The following is a 16,240-nucleotide window of genomic DNA, read 5'->3' on the forward strand; positions in this document are numbered from 1 at the left end:
CCATCATACACATACTCTCACCATAAGAGGGATATAATCTACCGATACTACCAAATAAGTTTATAATTTTTTTTTTCATATATATAGTGGTAGAATGATTTAAAATTATGTATAAAAATAGATTACATAAGTAAATGACCGTTTCATACTAATTTTGCAAATTAAAAAAAAGCTGTTTTTTCATGCAGCTTAGAATGCTAAATAGTATGTCATAAAATATATTCGCGGGTGAGGCACCAGTAAGGGATTATAGGTGATTTTATACCCGGTTTGTTGGCTCATCGTGATGAATGTATCAGATAAAGATTTATCAATTAAAACTAAATTCTCTCCGAAATTAAGAACTCCCCATTATTAATAATCCGTTATCTCTATAATCATCAGTAATACAGACTGCCCGTCTCATTTCTAGTAATATACCCTGTTAGGTCAACCTCCACGTGGTTTCCCCCTGGAAACCATAAAGGTGTATACACACAATGTGTTAACTGACCTGCCTTTATCCTTCATTCATGCCCTGCCAACGTATACCGTTAACGCAAACAGGGTTACCATTTCATTATCAACGTTAAAAAAAAAAGAACTAAGGCATTAATGGTAGGATTGTCTAATTGCTATTTGCAGGATAAGATTGTATGTCTCGGTACCCAATAATTTCTTACTATATTCTACTGTTCAGTCCCTATAGACAGCCATGCAAGCACAGTTGATTTGCAACACAATTATAGAGTACTAGCTTTTACTCGCGATTTCGTCCTCGTGATTAGAATGAAGAAAAGTAGCGTATATATATATATATATATATATATATATATATATATATATATATATATATATATATATATATATATATATATATATATATATATATATATATATATATATATATATATATATATATATATATATATATATATATATATATAATCTAAGTGTATATCCTTCTTCACCCCTAAATTTATTTTGCTCAGAAATTCTAATAGTGTCTATAATCACACACAGGCATGGCATAACAGATGCATATGAATGCAATTTTACATAATTATTTTCAAGCCGTGCTATAATGGATATGATTTTGAAGAATAATTTATTCTTTCATTTCTTATTTCTTTTAAATATCTGATTTACTGATCACAAATCATAATGAGTACTTATAATTACCGCAAGTTGATGTGATAGGTATTCTTGTTTACTGGTGTAAATTACCATTTCAGTAGTATAGATGTATAAGACCACCTAATTCTTAACTCTATGTAGTTTTACATTGATTTGAATGTTGTTTACATTATTATTGAACAAACAAAAAGACATATAGATTTATGATAGTATCTAGAAATAAGTATAAATAACGTTCCCTATCTCTTTTAAATCAGGAAGTGATCAGTTTCGAGGTTAAATTCATCTTGATTATGGTACTGTGGAAGATGTGGCAACATTTAGACTGTCAAATCAAGGTGTCAAACGCAAGTTGTTACTGTTGTTATGAAAATATTCGATCATCATTTATTTTTCTTATTTAAAGCTTTCTTTGTTAGTTAATTTTTATTACATTGTACATTTACGTATGAATAAAGTCCCTACGTCCTTATTATCGCGTAAAGTTGCTTTAATGTACGCGTATGCGTTAGGGATGCGCATACTCTACCTATGTTTGTCACGAAATTTTATATTTGTTGATTTGAAATGGAGGAAGTGAGGCAGTTGGTGCAGGAAGAAGGTAGAGAGGCCAGGAACTTGGTGGCCTTCCATGTCGCGGTGGACACACCAGGTAGGGAGCCAGGTCAATGAAACTCATGTTGATGAGATATCGTGGGCGTAGGGCTGTGTTTACTAAGGAATCAACGGTCAATGTATTGACTACTAACCCTAGTTTGTTTTTATTATTATTATAAATTTAATAAAAAGCCGATTTTTTAAAAATTGGTCCAATGTAATTCTAAATTTAAAAGCTGGCTGCTTTAATGGTAACATTGTTTGAGTGCAGTACCTACCTATCATATATTTAGATCCATGTTTCTCGGAATTGACTGTCATGTGGGCCATTGTTTATTTATACTGCAGTGAGTAATATTAATGGACTAAAATGGCACTGACTGTTTGTGTTTTAGAATAATATTTACTTGGCATTATAACACAATATCTTAATAACAAACAAATGTACTTTTTGAACCCTTGAGCTCTACAGAAGCTCTCTCTATTTTAATTTAATAATAAAAGTATGTTAGGAAGTTCTAGTACAGAGAATAAGAGTAAGATTATATATCTATGAAAGAGATCTCTTCCAGTCAATGTAATATAGTGAGAAAGCATGTTAACACACAGCTAAAATGCACAAATGCTATATGAATGACATCAATACTAATACATAAGGTGCAAAGGTATAAATAAACTGCTGAATGAAATATTAATATATATTTTAATTTTACATAATTAAATGTAATATCTATTTACTTATATAATAAACAATTAAATGACTATACTACCTACATTACAAATTTAGTTTGAGTATTTTAACAGAGTATACTGTTTCGCCCATAATACCTCCCCATGCAATCTATGATTATTATATTATGATCTATCTGTGTACCAAATGTCATTCAAATCAATTGAGCCATTTTAGAATGATTGAGTAACAAAAATCAAAATATATTCAGTATTTATTTTAATCAAATTTTATATCTAATATACACATAACAAAATTTGTAAAAGGTTTCTTAATAAGAACAATGAAAGGTAAAAGAATGATTTTTAGATTTCTTGTTTCTCTAACCTTTTTTTTTATACAACTTAGAATCGCAAACAAGCTATATATTGGGTCTGGCATTACATAAATACTACTATACTAATTTGGATATGGTTTCCATAAACATATTCTTGAAGATCCAACTGAATATCTGATATATGTTTTGTCTTGATTCAGCATCATCATCTAGAAGTGATCTATTTAATAGATTTTTTTCTACTTACAAAATCCATATTTATCGAGTTGCATGCAAAAACTAGCCTATAATATATTAGATACAAGAGGCAAGAGTTTTTAAAGAACTAACTTATTAACTAAATAACAATTCTACATAATTAAAACACTGAATTAGAAAGATTTAGTCCTTAATTCAATTATATTTTACATTTCACAATCACCATGATAAGCAATAAGCACAAGTGTTAATTTCACCCTTCAATCAAGCCTAAAGCTCTAAAACAAAGGAGCAACTATCAGCACTGTCATTGTTTCGGTAGTTTAAACATCTCGCCATTATCTGAGCTCAATTTAGGGACCTGAAGACATGGTCATTGTTGTTTCTTGTTCTGCTATCGGCACGCAGTGTTTCGATTGCCAACAAATATTATCTAGTTGGGTCTGTAGTTAACTGTAGCTGTGAATGTGGGTTGTTGCTAGAATAATTGAAGATTTGTTTTTATTTTATTTTTTTATTTATTCATTAAAAATAATTATATTATAAATATGGAAGATAATAAAGATGTTGGCTCTTCATTTCTTACTTTGAACTAATTTCACATTGCTAAACGTTAACATAAGGACAAGAATTTAAAGATAAAACATGTAGTAACAAATATGTGGCTTTTGGCCACAACAGAATATCAGTATTTTGCTCTTTTGAAGGCAAAGCAATAAACTGAGTTGTCCCTATTATGTGTGTGTGTGTTACACAATAGGAGCCACAGACAGCCCTCTATGTCGAGGCTGTTTCGACGCTGAAGAAACGGCTGCTCACGTAATCCTGGAATGTGAGGCTGCGGCCCATCAACGTTTAGAAATCCTCGGAACGGTGAGGTCGCTCCGTGAAGCCTGTGAAGAACCCAGGAAGCTTCTGCGCTTCTGGGCGGAGCTAGGTTGGCTGTACTACCCACGACTCACACGCACAACGGCCCAAATGAGAGGCTAAGCGTGGAAAACAGAGTCTTTCTCACATTCACATTCTCACATTCCCTATTATGTGTTACTGTGGTGCACTCAGGAGACATTCTATAACCTCTTTTAAGTACTTTCTTTTTTTTTTTTGTATATGTTTTGTTTTATTTCTTTTTACGTATGTACCAGTAGCTAATGTTATTTTTTTATGAATGAAAATGGTATGGTAACCCCGCCTGCGCTAACGGGATACGCTGGCGGAGCACCAGTGAAGGGTGATAGATGAGAATGACAACAGGCCAGTTAGCCCATCATGATGAATTCATCAGGAATTAATCATGATACGTTTCCAGGGCGAACCGCATTGAGGTCGACCTGGTTGGGTATATTGCTAGCAATAGGATTTTCAGTCTCCATTACTAACAATCCCTTTCCCCCCTAGCTAATGTTATTTGTGTGCTGTAAGTGATGCGAATAAATTATATATCTATTTATCTCTCTAAAATCATCATTAAAATTATTAACTTATTGTTTGCCTATACAAATAAATCATTATTCTATGCTCTTTTGACTTAGTTTTTTTTCTGACCTAAATACATGCTTGTATTGATTTGTTTTTGAAGTACAATAGGTTACTGGTAGTGATCACTATCTGAGTCTACTTTGTGATTGTTAAGTTGATAAAAAATATGTCACATTGTGCTGTGGTATTGTTGTTATTTACACGTCACCGTGTGTGTCATTGATTTGTTAATAAGTCTACTAGGATGTATGTATAATTCCTCGTGTATTAGGAAATGGGGGAGGGGGAGTATGTAGATTCTAGATTCTGTCTATATCTGTTGTTATTTGTGTGCTGTAAGTAATGCAAATAAATTATATATCTATATATACAATGAAATATATTCATTGCATATTTTTTTTTTATAAGTGATAATGGAATGGTTACCCCGCTTGCGCGATCGGTATACACTGGCGAGGCACCAGTGAGTGGTGATAGGTGACGATGAAAGCAGGTCCGTTAGCCCATCGTGACGAATTCCACTAGAATTAACCATGATAGTTTCCAGGGAGAACTGCGTGGACGTCGACGTGATAGGGTGTATTACTAGTAATGGGAAAATTAGACCCCATTACTAACATTCCCTATCCCCCTTAATTGCTTATTAGTTTATCCTGTTAGGTTGGCTACTATATAGTCTCCCTGAAGGTCATCATTGTTAATTTCTAGTGAATTTGTCATAACGGATCAATTGACTTGACTTTGCCCTCACCGTTTCGATCTCCACTGGTGCCCCGCCATTCTATGCCTTTAGCTTAGACTGGTGCACCATTTAATCTTTATCAATTAAAAAAAAAGACAGGGCTCCACCTAAAGCTGGTAATATGGGACAGATTATCACTGTACTTTTATTTTATATACCAGATGGAGACTTTGTTCAAAAGTCGATTGCTTGGGTACCTCTGTCCTATTCGTGTTTCAACCGTGAAGCAGTTGTATTTGCATGGCTGTGTTTCGGTTTGAAGGGTGGGATATGGCGTGAATTTACTGGGTACAGAGGAATAACACCTGAGTCCTCAGGAATTGCAACGCATGGGGGGGTATCATGGGCGAAACAGTATACTCTGTTATGTCCATGGTACTGCTCATGTCTATAGGCGACGATTACCAATTTACATCAGGTGGGCCGTCAGCTTGTTTGCCATTCTAAGTGGTATAAAAAAAAGAGTAGTTAAAATTTTATTTATAATAATAACAATAAACACTTTATTGCGCACAATAGAGATGAGATGTATACAGGGAGTATTTATACAGAATGTGCATATACAAAAGGCGGCCTTATCGCCAAAAGCAATCTCTTACAGACAACCTGGCGTAAATAGTAAATAAGTACAGAGAGAAAGGTAGATGGCGCAAGTATCTTATTTATCTGTATGATGTAGCTACACCAGCGCGGGTGTCCCGCAAGCCGCCGCGATCGTCGGCCGTCTCTATGGGGCTGGCGGCGGGGCAGCTGGGGGGACAGTTTGGAGGACAGCTGGGCTCGGCAGCGCGGCGCGGGGCTCCGCGGACGTCGCGGCGCTCGGCCTCCGCCGGCCGCGACAAGCGCTCCGAGCTGCGCGCGCGCTACTGGGCGCTGCTGTTCGGTGACCTTTCCAGAGCCGTAAGTATCAATGCAACCTTCAAAAGTGATAACACTGACTCTTAAAAATTTATTTATTTACTAAAAGAAATTTAACTTCATATAAGTGTATGCTTTGTTGGCTTTACATAAATAATATAAATATGCTAAATTTTCATGAAGATACTCTTTGAATATTATATAAAAAGAGAAAAGACGTTTTCTAAAATTTTTTTGTTTTGATTTACATTTTTATATCACAACTAATATATACAATAATGTTAAAAGCGTATATTTTACTTTTAATTTGATTATACGAGGTTTGTCCGGAAAGTACGTATAAAAGTTTTTTAAAAATTTTATTTTACAATTATTCAGGTAAATCAATTTTATCCCCTTCAAAGTACTCCCCCTGTGACATAATGCACTTGTGCCAACGCCGTTTCCACTGTAATATAAAGCTGCCCCGTCGTAGCTTTTTTTATCTCATTTATGTCCCCCAAATTTTACCAATTTGGTTTTTGGGAACAAGAAGAATCACACGGGGCCAAATCCGGCTTTGAATAATTTTTATATCACGGACAAAAAGAGGTGTGGGCAGGGGCATTGTCGTGGTGAAGACGTTCGCGCCAATTCTGGACGAACTCGTGCCACACGAGCTTTGAGGCGTCTGAGCACATCGACGTAGAATTTTTTGTTTTGGAGGGACGATTTGATGCTTTCTCGGCCCTCTCTGAATCTTTTTTTGTATATCATCCCCATAAACTGTTCTGAGATATATACGAGAGAAAATTACGACGCGCTGCTCTTCAACGGAAATGCCGACGGGGTTTCGTTAAGAGGTCACAGATATTCGCACCGCACGGCGGTCAGACCAGAACTGAAGCATTGTTAGGGACATAAGGAATTTGATTCGCATTCCAGAACACTTTTATACGAACTTTGACAGACCTCGTAGATTTATGCAAGTTGTTTGTATGTGATAATACATTTTACATCCATGTATAATATGATATTGTCTTCTCTATATAGATGGGTGAAATTTACAACACTGTTGAAGCCCATGAAAACCTAAACGAGTGCCAAGAAGTCATATTAGTCCTAGAGAATTATACCAGAGATTTCAAAGCATTAGGCGAATGGTTCCGTTTGAAGTGGGAGTATGATAATACACCGCCCCCGCAGAGACCCCAGAGCTTAGCTTGGGAGATCAGAAAGACTGATTTTGTACGTCCGGAATCTAGGCGCACGTATTCTGTAAAGAGTTCCCCATCAGTATCAGGAAAAAATAGCCCTTGTTTATCAGGCCACAACACACCTAGTGGCAAAAATAGTCCAAGTTTAACTGGGAAAGCTAGTCCAGGCAGTGGCAAAATCAGTCCTAGGGTATCTTCAGGTCATTCCAGTACTAGTCCTAAGGCGAATATAGAGTTCTTTAGCAGTAAAATAGCAGCATCGAAAGTCACTGCTAAACCAGAGCCAAATATAGCAAAAGATTGTTTACGACTTTCTGATATAAAAGAAAAGGATGGCATTATACTTGACGAGAATAATGCTGCAAAAGCACCTTCAGTAGACCAAACTGATGATAAACCCGAGCCAAGATTATCGCCAATTATTGAATTGGGAAAAGCCAAAGAATGTCCAAATATATGCCCGAAACAGGTTATTATTAAATCGCCTAAACATGCTTTGAATATATCTCAAAATAATAGAACTGATGTAGAAACTACTAGCTCGGCAAGTGACATTATAACTAAACTAAATGCTATGGAAACTCAATTTCTCCAAAATCATCTAGCGGAAAATGAAGCCAAAAATGATAATTTATTGAATATAGAGAATGAAATATCTGCCCTCTGTATTAACGAAAATAGTGATGGTAAAAAGATGGATCCTCAGTCTGTTCAAGTAAACCAAGATTTTGACAATGGTTCAGATAAAATAACTACAAGTGATGAAAAGGAGACCAGTTCCAATGCATCTCCTACTAAATCTGAAGACAACTTTGCTGATGTATCAAACGAGAGCTCTAGTAAATCGAATGATGAAAAGCCTCCTAATGTAGTTGAGGCAGCAAAACTATCAAAAATAGACGAAACTAATTTATCGAAAATAGATAAAGGTGAAAAATCCGAAGTGGTAATGGAAGAAGTTGTCAAAGAACGGCCAATGACACCAATATCGGGACAAAATGATGAAATAACAGATGCCACAGGTACCGTCGGTAATACGGAGTGTAACGAAGATATAAAATTAAAAGGTATCGAAAATAATACCGTGTTCGAAAGTAAAGATGACTCTAAAAATGAACAAGATAAAAAATCAGAATTAAAGATTAGCAATGAAACAAAGTCTAATACAAGACCTGCGTATTCACAGGCTGCTGCTAAACCTAAACCTGTAAATATTAAATCAGAAGTAAAAACTCCAACAAAAACAACACCTTTAACTAGAAGTAAGACAGTTGTGGAAATGCGTTCTAGTTCTGCTCCAAAAACATCAAGACAATTTCCTAAAAGGAACCAAGCTAACAAATGTAGTTATCCCTTTAATTTGACTACAGGTAGAACTAGTCTCTTTGATACAGTTCCATCTAATACAACAAAAAGTACAGTGCCAAAAAAAACTATAAGAAATGTGCAATTGGGTTCAGGTGACAGCAAACTTAATTCTAATAAGGTCGATATTAAGAAACAGCCACCTAGACCGACATCTTTGAAGATTAATGAAAAAGGGGACAAGAAGGAAAATATAAATATAACATTAGAAAAGATTAAAGATTGCGATGCGTATGGCAGTTCGGACACAATAGTAACTCAAATTGATATATCACGAATCGAATCTAGCGAAAGTCTAAAGACGTTGGTACCGGAGGAATTACAAATGATACAAGACGTTGCAAATTCTATTGAAGTACTGAATGTTGACGATAATAATAAGAGCGACAATGAAGGTTGGCTGACTGTCAAGTCTAGACGATTGAGTCGTGAATCGAAAAAACAATCTAAATCGCATTGGGCGAACAGGTTTCATCAACCTTCTGCTACCACTAGCTTGCCTACATTAAACATGCTTGAATCACCAAAGCAAGAAACGAAGTCAATAGTTGATTCTCCAAAAAATGCCAAACTAGATCGAGCGAAATCAGAACAGCCTTCATCAATAGATACCAAACCTGAAAAAGTTGTTAAAGTCCAGGATACAGAGAAAGTGAGTACTGAATCTAAATCAAAAGATACAGCTATTATCCGACAAAAATCGGATGTTACCGGTTTAAAAACACGATCATCTAGAAACAAAGCTTTCACAAAAAGAACAGCTAAAATACAAGATGAGGATAAGGACGAAGAATCTATAGAATTAACGAAGAACAGACTCCATTCATCTTTAGAAAGTCTGACAATGGGTCTCGCGAGATCGCAGGAGAGCACAGGGGAGGCGTTCGATTTTGACAAATGGAAAGCTGAATTTAAATCGACCTTTACATTTTTGGATGACGATGATCAGATACCTAATCATAATGAGTTATTGAAGGCGGCAGATCCTTCCGAGATGTCTGAGATAGCGGAAATGACGTCCCAGATTGAGGAGAACGAAAAGAAGATCAGTTGGGCGCTGGATTTCCAGTCGGAAGTCGATCAGAGGAAATTATGCGAGGAGGAGGAGATTTTAAACAGGCAGATAATGGCGCTCCAACAAGTTTCCGACATCGATATGGACACTGAAACTGATGATACCGAGGTTAGTCATGTTTATATATATATATATCTAAATATCCTACTTTTAATTTTATATTAATGCGTATTGAATGCGCCAACCTTTCCTTTCCCGTGGGTGTCATAAGAAGTGACTAGGGGAGCTTATGGTAAAGGGATGGGTACCAGTGTTCCCTTAAAACATCACAAAACTGCGGTTGCCAACCTGCCTGCCAAGCGTTGTAACTATGGGGGAGGATAGGTTCAGCAGTGAACATGGATGAACTGGGGCCAATGGAATGGGTCACCCCTTTCTTTCTGTACATTTGTGTATGCTTATCTCAAAAACGTCTTAATCGATTTGAATGCGGTTTATACTAATGCGTTGCGGTCTACTCCACTTAACAATTAGTGTTTGTTTTATTTCAATCGGTTCATAAATAAAAAAGTTATATCAATCTAAAGAATCACATATAAAATGCTATAAAATAACCGATCAGTTGAATTGGCTGAAACTTTTTTTTATTATATGTATTGATTTTTGAAAATTCTGTCTAAACGTGTCGGAAGCCTGATTGGCTTGTGGCGGGCTGATTGGTTGTATGCAAATAAAGATATTGACATACCATAGTTTGTTGTTTCAACGTAAATATAGTTCTTGATTCGTATCTGGATATATATATATATATATATATATATATATATATATATATATATATATATATATATATATATATATATATATATTTGGTGAGATTTACAGATTTGCCAATGCACTCATTAAAAACCAAAAATAGAACATTAATGGTGAAAAATATATATATATATATATATAATTATACTATAAATATATTATAGACGGACGCGGAAATATTATGCGAAGAGACGAGCATAGCGCATCCGGCGTGCGCCTCGTCCGAGAACTTGGGAGCGCTGGCGGCCAGCCTCGAGGACCAGTACGAGACCGCGCTCGCCGGCATGTCCTGGGCCGAGCGGGTCGATACCCTGGTCGTGCTCGAGGCGCTCGTGGCTAGGGATCCCGGTGAGTATGCCACCTATAATGTAATGTAAATAGGACTCCATTTTCCGCACTTTGCCTCTCATTTGGGCCGTTGTGCGTATGAGTCGTGGCTAGTACAGCCAACCTAGCTCCGCCCAGAAGCGCAGAAGCTTCCTGGGATCTTCACAGGCCTCACGGAGCGATCTCACCGTTCCAAGGATTTCTAAACGTATACAAAATTTTGTTCAAACCCATTCTGCCACTTTTCGAAACTAATATTGTAGTCCTAGTAGCTGGCAACATATCCTATCAGGTCGACCTCTACGCGGTTTCCCCTGAAAACCGTCGTGGTTAATTCTCATTGAATTCGTCACAATGGGCTAACTGACCTGCTTTCATCCTCACCTATCATCTTTCACTGGTGCTTCGCCAATACCAAAATAACAGTATACCGAAAGTGCAGGTGTCATCATAAAAACACATAAATTCAATCATCAATAAAAAAAAAACGAATTTTGTAAAGAGGAAAGAGTTTTTGTTTCTAATAAATAAACCCAAAAAATAGTTCATTCATTTTAGAGAAACCGCGTGAAGCCGGGACGGGTCATTAGTGTGATGTAAAATAACTGTCGGGTTTGTTTCCAGGGCGAGCTCAGCAGCTGCACGAGAAGCTGTCGCAGGGCCTGAAGCGGCGCGGCAGCTTCCAGGACGCGCTGCGGCGGCTGCAGGCCAAGCAGGCCCGCGCCGAGCGCCAGCGGCTCGAGTACCAGACCGAGCGAGCCAGGAAGATACACCAGCTGCTCGCCAGGGTCGAGGAGGTTAAGGTATGCATGTACAAATTATTCTCATTCAAGTGAACTTAATTTTTTGAATTGTTAATTGTACTAATATAGAATGAGCTAAAGCCTTCCTTTCTCGTGGTTGTAGAGAGAGAGAGATGAAAAGCATAGAGAGAATATGTATAAGTTAATTGTTTAATGTCGACAGATCGCCAAAAATCAGCTGATAGAGGAGAAAAGACTCAGGATGGAGAGACGCATGCAAAAGGCGACCGAGAATCGCGACCAACGACTTAAGGTGAGAAACTGTACTATTGAATACTGAATATCCTACTGATAGAATAAAATTGTAGCTAGACAATGGACAATATCTGTACATGGGAGATATTTAAAAAAAAAATATATATTTTTTTATACCACTGAGGTGGCAAACAAGCATTCGGCCCACCTGATGGTAAGTGGTTACCGTAGCCTATGAACACCTGCAATACCAGAGGTATTACGCGCGCGTTGCCGACCCTGAAGAAACCTCTTTACCCCCTTTTTGACGAATCCCATGCTGTAGTCTCTTGGGAAAACCACGGCAGGGAGCTCATTCCATAACCTGAGTGTTCGTGGGTGGAAACATCTCTGAAACCGCGCAGTACGCGACCATTGGGGCTATAGGACATGAAGATGAACTCCCTGTCGATGGCGAGCCGTACGTTGATAGAAAGTGGCCGAAGGCATCATATTGAATAATTCCTCTGAGCACAATCCGTTGTACAATCTGAAGATATTTAATTAAAACGTGGTCTCTTGTAGTCTTGAATATCTCACATTTTGAAATCAAAATTGAATTTTGTGTTATTTATCTGTGGTATTCGTCAGTGGTTGGTTGTATTTTTTTTTGTACCATAAAAGTGGCAAACAAGTATACACCCTGTCTGGTGGTAAACAGGCTGTAATACTTTTGAATGTCTGCAACACCAGAGAGATCATGTGCTCGTTGTCTAACTTGAAGACCGACCCTTAAATACATCCTTTTTGAAGAACCTCATACTTTGGTCTCTCGGGAAAACCTTTGGCAGGGGAGCTCATTTCACAGCCTGAGCGTTCGAGAGAGAAAATTTCCTTGAAACCGCACTGTACGTAGCCATTTAGGTGCGAAGCCGGGGCGCGGCGCTAGTTATTTATATAGATGGAGTATTATGCTAATTGTGTGGTCATATGGTTGCAGGACATAGTCCGCAAGGCGCACGACGAGGAGGAGAAGCTGCGCGAGATCGCGTTCATCAAGCAGCTGGAGGCCGAGAATCGCCGCCACGAGTTCCTCGAGCAGTGCCGCTCGCATACCACGCGCCTGCGCACCATGCGCCGCGACCGCCTGCTCAAGCTGGTACTACGCAGGACCACGCACGACCACGCACGTCCACGCACGTCCACGCGCACCCACGCACACCGCCTTCACCAACACACCTACAGTTTAAAAGTGTTATTAAAAAACACTTATTGAACAAAGCCTATTACATACTAAACGATTACTTGAATGATAAGCGTGTATCAAGCGTGGATCATGCGCGGGCTGCCAACGACCGTGTATTTCTAAACACAGTATATTTAAATAAATACACATAATGTTAAGAGATTTAAAAGAGTAACTGTTACTGAGTTTCTTACGGGTTCTTAACAACTTTCCGAACCTTGCAGTTAAAAAAAAATGACGATTTAAAAGTGTTAATAAACAAGTCTATTTGTATAAAGATGATTTAAATTTGTATTGTCCATTCAAATCTCAGAACAACAGTTTACAGTTCTCAGAACAATAGTTTCTTAACCATTCTTTGCATGATTTTTTTTATTGGTGAAATAAATTAAGGTGATATAATTAATGTTAAAAATTAATGGAAAAATAGTTAAAAAAATAAATTTGACAGCTATGTTTTTTTTTTCTGCAATGGACATTAAAAAGGTATCCAGACACGATCAAAGTGAACATGTTCTTTTATATAATTTTTGGGCATTCAATGTTATGATGGAAATTTCCACCATTATGCAAAGAAGGGTTAATCACAGGCAAGTCCATGGCATGGCAAGAAGAAGAGCCTTCTGGCTCTTCGTGTTTTTATACCCTTATGGGATCTCCCCTTATGGGGAGGCTTATGTCCAGCAGTGGACTATTATTGGCTGAAATAAATACTTGAACGACAGGAACAGAAGGCAGCCCGCGAGGCGGCCGTGGGTGCGAGGAGGCAGGCCCTGGAAGCTGCACGTCTGCTGCACGTGCAGTCGCTGGTGGAACGGAGGCAGGAACGAGACGCGCGCCGCCACCAGCTGCGGGAGCTGCGCCGCCTGCAGCGCGGACACGCCGCCCGCGAGAAGGTCATCATCAGCATCCACCACCATTACTTTTTTAATTTCATGATAATGGAACGAAAAAATGTCCGCATTACTAACAATACCTTCTCTTCTGTTCTGTCATTGAAGATTCGTATTGTTTGTTTTGGAAGGTCCCTTAATTTCATATTTCGGACGTAACACTATTGGCTTAGATCAGCCTTTCCCAAAGTGGGCGATAACGCCCCTTTGTGTGCGCTAGGTCTAAAGGGGGGCGGTAAGAGACTCAGAAAAAAAATGAGGACGTTGTGTAGAGATTGGGGGGGGGGGGTGATTTGTTGACTTTGAAGTAATAGTGGTTTTTAAGTGAAAGGTTAAGGTGAAAAAATAGGGGCGCTAAAATATAATTTATACTCAAAGTGGGCAGTAGACAAAATAAATTTTGCAATCCCTGGTTTAGATGGATGCATCATTCATTAAGAGAACGGTTAAGATTGTATTGATTATATGACATAAGAGTGTAGTTTTTAAATGTGTCCAGTATGTATGTAATAGCTGTTGGCGTGTTGTCGTATGGCGGCAGGCGGAGGGCGTGAAGTCGCGGCTGTCGGCGCTGGCGGCGGCGGCCGAGCTGGAGGCGGACGCGCTGCGCTGCCGCATCCGGCACAAGCAGCGCGCCAGCCAGCAGCGGCTGCAGTCGCACCTGCAGGCCATCCGCGAGAAGGCCACCGGCCCGCGCCAGCCGGTCTCTTATTCTATCACATCTTTATTTCTATCGCAGTTACACTTCATTCATACATATTACAAAATACGAATATACATAGCTTGCATGGGAGTGGACACGATCCGTACTGGAATGAGCTCTGCCGAGGTTTTCAGGAGACTACCGCATGGGGTTCTTCAAAAGGGAGGTAAAGAGCCAATCAGCGGCTATGTTCACGTTATTCGTCATATTTTACTGAAATTATATATATAACGTCACTTTTTCTTTTCATGTATACAAAAGATATTGTAAATTTATATATTCTATTTTTTTTATACAACTCAGAATGGCAAACAAGCTGACGGCCCACCTGATGGAAAGTGGTAACCGTCGCCTATAGATATGACCAGTACCATGGACATAACAGAGTATACTGTTTCGCCCATGATACCATGATGCAAGGATCGTGAAGTGTGAAGCAAATTGCGACGACCTACCAATCAGCAGCTATGTTCACGTCATTCGTCATATTTTACTGGAATTATATATATAACATCACTTTTTCTTTTCATGTATACAAAAGATATTGTAAATTTATATATTTCATTTGCTTACGTATTAAAATCATATCCAAATCAAGAACATATTCGTTGTAAACTTGGAATTACCCAATCTGCAAGGGCAAACCAACACACACATGTCCAAATAGACTCGATACCGCCTGTGAGTTTGGGATCATCAACTATTCTCATATTACGTCATTGAATCGAGTCAATAGTTTAGTAACAAAAATTATATTACTTATTGACTATTATATGTAACGCAATTTTATTTGATTAGTCCATTACCCTAAGGTCGTCTTGTAAAGATTGCTCTCAGCAATAACACCGCCTCACTGTACTTATACAACTGTATCGTTATATTTGTTAATTGTCTTGCTTATTCCCCCTATATTGTATGATGCAAATGAAGTATACTCATAAATTTTTTGTCTTTTTTAGACGACATCAGAAAGTCAAGATCCAAATACAAAAGAAGAGCGAGAACTGCAAGAGGAAGCGGAGAGACTGGAGTTGGAACGCAAGGAACGCGAAAAGCAGAAGGCCATCAAGAGGAAAGCGAGGAAAGTGAAGCAGAAACTGTTGTCCACGTGAGTTAATGATGTTATGTTCTTTTTTAGTTCATTATCGTCATCATCATATCAGCCATTATCCGTCCACTGCTGGACATAAGCCTCCCCCATAGACTGCCATAAGGAACGGTCCTGAGTTCCTGCATTCACTGACTCGCTGTAATGCATTTGAGATCGTCACTCCATCTCTTTTTAGATCGTCTGCGTTTGTCCATACGGGGTCGCCACTCAAGAATCTCTTCCCCATCGGTTGTCGTTTCTTCGAGCTATGTCATCAGTCCATTACCACTTTAGCTTGCTTATCCTTCGGGCTATGTCGGTTATTTTCGTTCTTTTATGGATATCCTCATTTCAGATTTTATCATCTTTTTTTTAGTTAGTGTATTAGAATTATTCTGTTTAATTCCGCAAAATGAATTTAAATTTTTATACAACTTAGAATGGCAAACAAGCTGACGGCCCACCTGATGGAAAGTGGTAACCGTCGCCTATAGACATGAGCAGTGGACCATGGACATAACAGAGTATACTGTTTCGCTCATGATACTCCCCATGCGTTGCCATTCCTGAGGACTCAGGTGTCATTCCTCTATACCCAGTAAATTTACTGCCAAT

At 38.3% G+C, this 16,240-nt stretch overlaps 1 protein-coding gene across 1 annotated transcript in view; it reads left to right on the forward strand.

Annotated features, from left to right (window-relative positions):
• Positions 1–1,448: 1,448 nt before the first annotated feature.
• Positions 1,449–16,240, forward strand: part of LOC113514066 (S phase cyclin A-associated protein in the endoplasmic reticulum) — an 89,779-nt gene continuing 74,987 nt past the window's right edge. The window contains exons 1-10 of the mRNA XM_052893468.1: positions 1,449–1,768; positions 5,819–6,039; positions 7,030–9,741; positions 10,554–10,737; positions 11,341–11,519; positions 11,683–11,772; positions 12,694–12,852; positions 13,665–13,835; positions 14,374–14,535; positions 15,495–15,643. Coding sequence (XP_052749428.1) covers positions 1,684–1,768; positions 5,819–6,039; positions 7,030–9,741; positions 10,554–10,737; positions 11,341–11,519; positions 11,683–11,772; positions 12,694–12,852; positions 13,665–13,835; positions 14,374–14,535; positions 15,495–15,643 — 4,112 coding nt within the window. The 5' untranslated portion in view covers positions 1,449–1,683. The remainder of the gene's footprint in view (positions 1,769–5,818; positions 6,040–7,029; positions 9,742–10,553; positions 10,738–11,340; positions 11,520–11,682; positions 11,773–12,693; positions 12,853–13,664; positions 13,836–14,373; positions 14,536–15,494; positions 15,644–16,240) is intronic.

This window comes from Galleria mellonella, unplaced genomic scaffold (genome assembly GCF_026898425.1).
Source record: "Galleria mellonella isolate WM207_F2 unplaced genomic scaffold, CSIRO_AGI_GalMel_v1 utg176, whole genome shotgun sequence".
NCBI classification, from domain to species: Eukaryota; Metazoa; Arthropoda; class Insecta; order Lepidoptera; family Pyralidae; genus Galleria; species Galleria mellonella.